The following is a 6,647-nucleotide window of genomic DNA, read 5'->3' as shown; positions in this document are numbered from 1 at the left end:
TGGGCACCGCACTTCAGGAGGGATGTGGACAACATGGAGAGGGTCCAGAGGAGGGCCACCCGCATGGTCAAGGGAGCAACAGGGCAGGCCTTATGAGGAAAGGCTACAGGACCTGAACCTGTTCAGCCTCCACAAGAGAAGGCTGAGGGGGGACCTGGTGGCCATCTACAAACTGGCCAAGGGAGACTAGCAGGCTATGGGGGAGTCCCTGTTCCCCCAAGCACTACCAGGAGTAACAAGGAATAACAGCCATAAGTTGGCTGAGAGTAGATTCAGACTAGATATCAGGAGGTGCTACTTCACTGTCAGGGCGGCTAGGATCTGGAACCAACTTCCAAGCGAAGCGGTGCTGGCTCCTACCCTGGGGGTCTTCAAAAGAAGGCTAGACAATCACCTTGCCGGGGTCGTTTGACCCCAGCGCTCTTTCCTGCCATGGCAGGGGGTCGGACTTGATGTTCTACTTAGGTCCCTTCTGACCCGACCAACTGTGAAACTATGAGATGAAGCATGCATGCGTCTCTCTCTCTGTTCAGACAAATTCAAATAGGTGAAAAGAATATCAAGGCTGCAAAGCCAAACACTCAGTGTTAGGAAACACTGGAACTCAAGTTGCCAGTGCATTCTTCACTTGCCTTTCTTTGCACATGCATCATGATAAGGGCTTTAGTTACACGATCAGCTGCTATTCCTGCACACGATCTCTGCCTTCTTCACTGCACGGGATGGACCTGCTCCTGGCATGAATGAGAGTTGTGGTGGTAAAGGAGGCCACAGGTCTCCTGTTTCACTTGAGGCAGAAGTTGGACGGTGAGCAGTGAATGAAGCATGCGACTCAAGGGTCTCATAGCGAAGGCAGGTGCTCACTACCTTTGAGCGCTGGGCTCTAGCTCTGTCTTGACTGGAGCGGCCTGTAAAACGTTGAATAAATCACTTCAGCCCTATTTTTCAGAGATGGTCCTATCCATACGCAGAGAGAGGTACTTAGCTATGTGAGACAAGCCGTCAGAAGGCAAGGTAGATATGCACCTTTATATAGACTAACTGAAAAGAGAGAGAGAGAGAGAGAGAGTGTGTGTGTGTGTTTGTGTGTGTGTGTGTGTGTGTACACATATGAGAGAGAGAGAGAGAGCGTGCGCACATAAGCTTTCATGAACCCAAGCTCATTTCATCAAGGTGCTGGCCACATGGAATATTTCTACTGCTTTAACTGGCTTTATGCTGATATATAAAAAAGAGAAGACACACGTCATACAGCCTTATACCAGGGTAAACTGTTCAATTTTGGTGAATAACTGCCCAGAGAAAAATCGGGGGGTAAAAATACACCGTTGTAACCCCACAGCTAACCTCTTTGTTCCAGCATGCTATTACCTGCTGCCTAAGTGGTGAGATGCTGTAATAACACCGACTGTGAGCAGCTACCCCTGTCTGTCTGATCTAGATGCCAGTGTAATTCACATTGTGCAAAGCTGATACAAGTGACATGGGTGAAAACATGTCCTGTGTCCAGGCCCTAATTGTGGGTTCATTTTCTAGATGCCTAATTAGAGACCCTGGAGCCTCCTGTGCAATGATGAGCATAGCATTTAAACCTGCAGCTGATATCAGCGAGAGTCAGGTCTGAACACACAAAGGTCCATCTACTGCTAAGTACCCTGCAAAATCAGGCCCCAGTTCTGCCTGCACTTCCAAAATTAGCAGGCAGTTTGCTCCTAACCTCTCAGCACCGTAGTATGCCATCTGTAAAAGGAGGATAAAAATATCTCCTACCCTTAAAGAGCTGTTGTGAAAATAGAGTCATGAATGTTTATGAACCACTTGGATCCTGTAGTGATGAGCCTCACAGAAAAGCCTGGGAGGAAATGAATCATTTCATCTTCAGAGAAAGTCTGAACTGGGCGCAGTAAATAAGGCTTGAGGTCACACCTCTAGCAATGGGGGAAACAAAATACTCAGTAGCTACTCATTAGGTGAGACTGAGCACTATCCATGTTGCACGCTGCACGAGGGGGAAAACAGCAGGTAATCATATAAAGAATGCATCACAATATGCAGGGTTTTTGGTTGTATCACAATATGCGTGCACCTTATTTCTGGCATTTCCTTGCTTTTGCATGCGTGACTTCTCCTTCTGAATCACCTGTTCATTCCCCAGGTTTCTAATGTATAATTTGCTAGGTTTTTAAAAACAGCATGCTGAAAAAAGTGCTGTCACACGCCACGCTGGTGAGGCCTCCGCGGGGACCAGCAGAAGGGAGTGCTGTTTTCTCACACGGTCCCTGTTCCCACCCCTGGCCCGTTCTCTGCACCTAAATCTTCATTTCTCAGGCTTTTCAGCACATTCCCAGTCTTTTTGTTGAGCCAGGACAGTTCCCTTGCTTAGCTTTTCATCCCTCCCTCCCTTCCCCACCAAATCCATGCTCTCCAACCTCCCTCTCTTAGTCCCAGGCTCCTTTTGCAGATTCCCCCTCCATTCTCCGAGTCTCATTCCCAACTCCAAACCTAAGCTTCTTTACCCAGCTAATCCTGGCACCTGGATGGGGGTGTCCCTGCCTCAACCCAGGTCTCCCAATGCCCAACCCCAATTTCCAGCCCTATGTTTTCTTTCCCTCCCCACTCTCAGGCTCTTCCCGCTTTGGCTCCTCATCCTGATGTGGTGTCTGCAGGCTCCCCTTCCCCCGTGTTTGAATCTGGATACCAGCTGGGTTTGGTGCCCTTCATTAAGGTGCCTGGACCCTAACAAGGCCTGGAGATACCTAAAATTGCAGTTGGGCTGGAGCAGCCTCTCTGTGGATGGAAACCCGGTTGTATTCAACTGTGAAACTGCAGTCCTTCAGTGTGACCAAGCTGGGATTTTGTAACCTTGGTCAAATTTAGCTGGATTTTGACAGGGACGGCTAAAGGCACATGAGGGACACCAGAGCCCCCTGCATCTGCTCTCCTTCCACTGATGTCCCCGCTGCAAGTGCTACAACGTACAGAAGAACAGCTCACCGCCATTTTTTGATATGGGCAAAAACACTGCGATTTTCCCCATCAGAAAAGCCTGAACGGTTTTGGCTTAAATAGAAAGAAAAAAACCCCTCTACCGCCTGTGGCAGACACCTGGCATGAAACATTTCGGTCGAAAGGGCAAATCCTGGCAAAGTCATCGCTACTGAAAATGGGCTCTTCTAACGGGAAAGTGTCCGGCAATGCTAATAAAAGATGGGGCTACCAGCCTGGCCAATGATGACGGCTGCGACTAGACAAAAATAACGAGCTCCTGCCTATGGAGAGATTATGTTCGGCAGGGTCAAGTCTCAGCTCTGCCAGTTTCTGCTCAGGAGGCCGATTCACTCTGCGAGCCTCTACTGCCAAGGGAAAGGCAAAAGATTTCACTTTGCAGTAGATACCTCTCTCCTTTTGTGACAAACTTGATATTTAAGCAGTTTCCTTTGCTGCCCTGCGCTCGGGAAAGCTGCAGTCTGTTGGATTTGCTGCACATCGCTGTTGCAGTGATGCAATCACGAACCGCTGGAACAGGCTCTGTTCTGTAATAAAAGTTTCATAAAGTCAGAATCGGGGGGTTTGGGCACAAATGCCTGGGATTTAATCGTAAAGCCAACGTGCCAGGAGAATATGAATTTTGGCTAAGAGAGGTAAGCTCATTGAAGTACAGCAGAGTCCTTAAGCTGAAGGATGGTAGATTTAATGTTAATGCTGATGACATATAGCTGATATAACTGCTAATAAGAAGGTTATTTTCATGACTTCTCATCTCACCATTCTTAAGAGGCTCAGACAGGTATTTTGCAAGAGCCTGGAGTATTGCAATTAAGTCCCACGTGGCTTCTATCAACTCCACTTGTGGGCTGTGTTTCTTTACTGCTCTTATCAAGTTAATTACTACCCAATGCTGAGTTTGTCCTCCATGAAAAAAGCAGGACTAGCACCTCACTGGAGGTGTGGAGTGGTGAAAAGCCTGGACAGAAGGATCCTTTCAGAGACATCAAAAAATACCCTGCCCCCTGTAGATAACGGGCAGGATGCAAGGAGGTGTTCCCTCCTGAGACAATACAGAGGATACCTTTTCACATGCAGACTGTGCCTGAAGTTGAGCTATAATCCTGGGGCTGGTGTGTAAGAGTCGAGACTTCTGAGCTACAGTGGCTTTGTTTTATTATTTTTTTTCCTAGTACAGACGGACAAGCATAGCACTTGGTTTGTGGGGAGGTATTTGAAGGTGCTGTCTTGTGACTGGGGGTCTCAGTAACTGGGCATGTCCTCCCTAGTAAGGCTTGCAAGAAAATACTTCGACCCCAGCCCTGCCCTGCGTTCCAGGCGTTGCCCCTGAAATGCAGGGAGAGGAAGTTTCGGGGTTAAGGGAAGAGAAACCATATAGCTGCCCCTGGCTTTATGGACTCAGGATGGTTCATGAGCAGGTATGCTGGACTTCTCTCCCCTTCTCCCTTCAGAGGGAAGGGACAGGCCTGGCTCAGCGTAGGCACCAGATAGCCTTGTTCTGGGGCCCAGGGAAAAGAACTGCTAGAAACTCGTTTCTTGACAGCCACATTGCCATCCTGGGCTGGGCAAAACTTTCCTGGACTTCCTGGGTTTCAGACTAGTGACCCTTGAGGTCGCTTTCCAACCCTATGTGTCTATGACTTCTATTATGGGAGACGGGACTGGCTTGTCCCTGGTGCAGAAGGAGCCTGAACAAAACAGGTGCTGACTCTCTCCTGAACTTTATGGACAAGCTAGCTGCCTTTTCTTTATTTTGGAACAGTTGTGGGTTTGGCCCTGCAAGGCCCCAACTTCAAAGAGACTGCTGGCATGGGATGGGTTATCTTCCTTTTTGTGCATTTCCAGGTGCTCATACTTCGCTGCTTTGTGACCTGACCCTGCTTTTTGTTCAGATTTGGCCCAGAGTCTGTATCTCTTTGATATACTCTGAATTGGCACAGCCAGCTCCCTTTAACCAGATCTAAGAAGCAGCCCTCTTTTGCATTCAGGCTGAAGGACTGATCTCGTACTGGCTGATATAGGATAGCAATTTGGTATCTCTTGGGTCCTCTTGGTTATACTTTCTCTCTCTTGAGCTTGTGGGGGAAGTGAGACACCCCCAACAAAGAAGGCAGGAATTCTCCTTGGCCGGCTGACAGTAAAAACACTGCAAAATGCCAGGAATGCCTGCCATGCAGAGTGATACCCCATCTGGGCCGGTCACCTATCTGGAGAGCTCTTCTAGGACTGAGATAGCAGCTGTCTTGTTACTCCGAGAATCTGCAACGGTTGTTCTGCAACCTGTGCTCCGGGATATCCAGAGTTACTCCGTTACACCCCAGCTTTCAGCAAGATGTTTGTACCTGATTGACAACTCCCTAGTTTTTCCTCCCTACCCCTTGTTCAGAAGCAGGGACCCTATCTATGTGCTGCTACCACTGCACAGCCAGCTGGTTCTCTCTTCTTTTCCACCCTGTCCAAGTGCACAATACAACTGAGCAATACTTTAAATCAAGAAACATGTCAGGGGCATTGGTCTGAGCTGCAGCAAATGCAAAGGAAGGTAGTGACAAGATTAAAAATAAAGAAGGAAGAAGAAGGGCAATTACTTGCCTTGCATTGACTTATGGAAGTTAACCCTTACATTACCACTTCCTCTGCCTGCTTGCAGGTCACATCCATGTCTCTGCCTAGCTGTTTGCTGTTCCAGGCACGTCTTCATACATGCCTAAGAAACACCATGCAAATCTGTACTGCCATCTCTGCCTGGCTGAGGACAGTCTAGGAAGGGGGAAAAGCAGAAAATGATATTTCCGTTATGAGCATTTGTGGGCAGGAAATGTTTTGGAGGATGCACAGTACCTTACCCACTGGATCCCGATAACTGAGAGGAGCCTCTAGGTGTTACCGTAGCAAATATTAAATAATCAACTATTTATCGTTATGCCTTCTTATCCATGTATGGGTTGCTAGATCAGGAGAAAGCCCAAAGCCAGCATGGAGGCTTTGAGGGAATGAGAGATATTACACCCAAAAGCTTGCAAAGAACTTGTTTCCAACTCCTTGGTCTAATAAAAGACATCACATCTACCCAAAGAGCTGCTGGATACGAATGAACCCTGATGCATTTCCTATCTGACCGCTGACACACGGTGCTGCTGCCTACATCACTGCTGCCTCTACTTGGACAAGGGACTTTCAGAGTGTCGGCCAACCCCCTGGTCTCCTATGCCAGGGCACTCACCCACCCTCCCCCTGACAGCTCTTGAATCAGCAGGGTTTGCCTAACTTCGGAGAGCCTCTGCTCCCAAAAATACCTCTGCCAGCTACAGAAGGCGTAGGAAGGCCAGTTAGCAAGGTAGAAAAGGTGACCTTTGTGTTCATAACTGTAAAGCCCTTTTTGGAGTCAGTCCAAACTTCTTACTTCATTGGATCTCCTCTAAGGACTCCTTTCTCCGTTGGGTCAAGCACAGACACCGAGGTCTTGTCAGGCTTTTGTGTGCTCTGCAGCCTCTTTCTTGTGAAGCCCCTTGAACATAGCAGGGCTGTGGAGTCCACCCCTTTTAAGCTGCACTTTTGATTTCCAAGAGCCCTTGGCATGGTGTGTTAATTGATGCTTTATTGCTTTCAGGTTCTCTCTCTCTCCGATATTATTTTTTGAC

At 48.2% G+C, this 6,647-nt stretch overlaps 1 protein-coding gene across 1 annotated transcript in view; it reads right to left on the bottom strand.

Moving 5' to 3' along the window:
• The window catches only part of STEAP3 (STEAP3 metalloreductase), a 49,781-nt gene extending 43,753 nt beyond the window's left edge, over positions 1-6,028 (bottom strand). The window contains exon 1 of the mRNA XM_019522529.1: positions 5,630-6,028. Within this exon, the coding sequence (XP_019378074.1) occupies positions 5,630-5,667 (38 nt within the window). The 5' untranslated portion in view covers positions 5,668-6,028. The remainder of the gene's footprint in view (positions 1-5,629) is intronic.
• Between the last annotated feature and the right edge of the window lie 619 nt (positions 6,029-6,647).

Source organism: Gavialis gangeticus, unplaced genomic scaffold (genome assembly GCF_001723915.1).
Source record: "Gavialis gangeticus isolate Ggan-Ray unplaced genomic scaffold, GavGan_comp1, whole genome shotgun sequence".
In the NCBI taxonomy this organism is placed as follows: Eukaryota; Metazoa; Chordata; order Crocodylia; family Gavialidae; genus Gavialis; species Gavialis gangeticus.
Note: the sequence above shows the minus strand (reverse complement) of the source record. Positions and strands in the feature narration are given on the sequence as shown.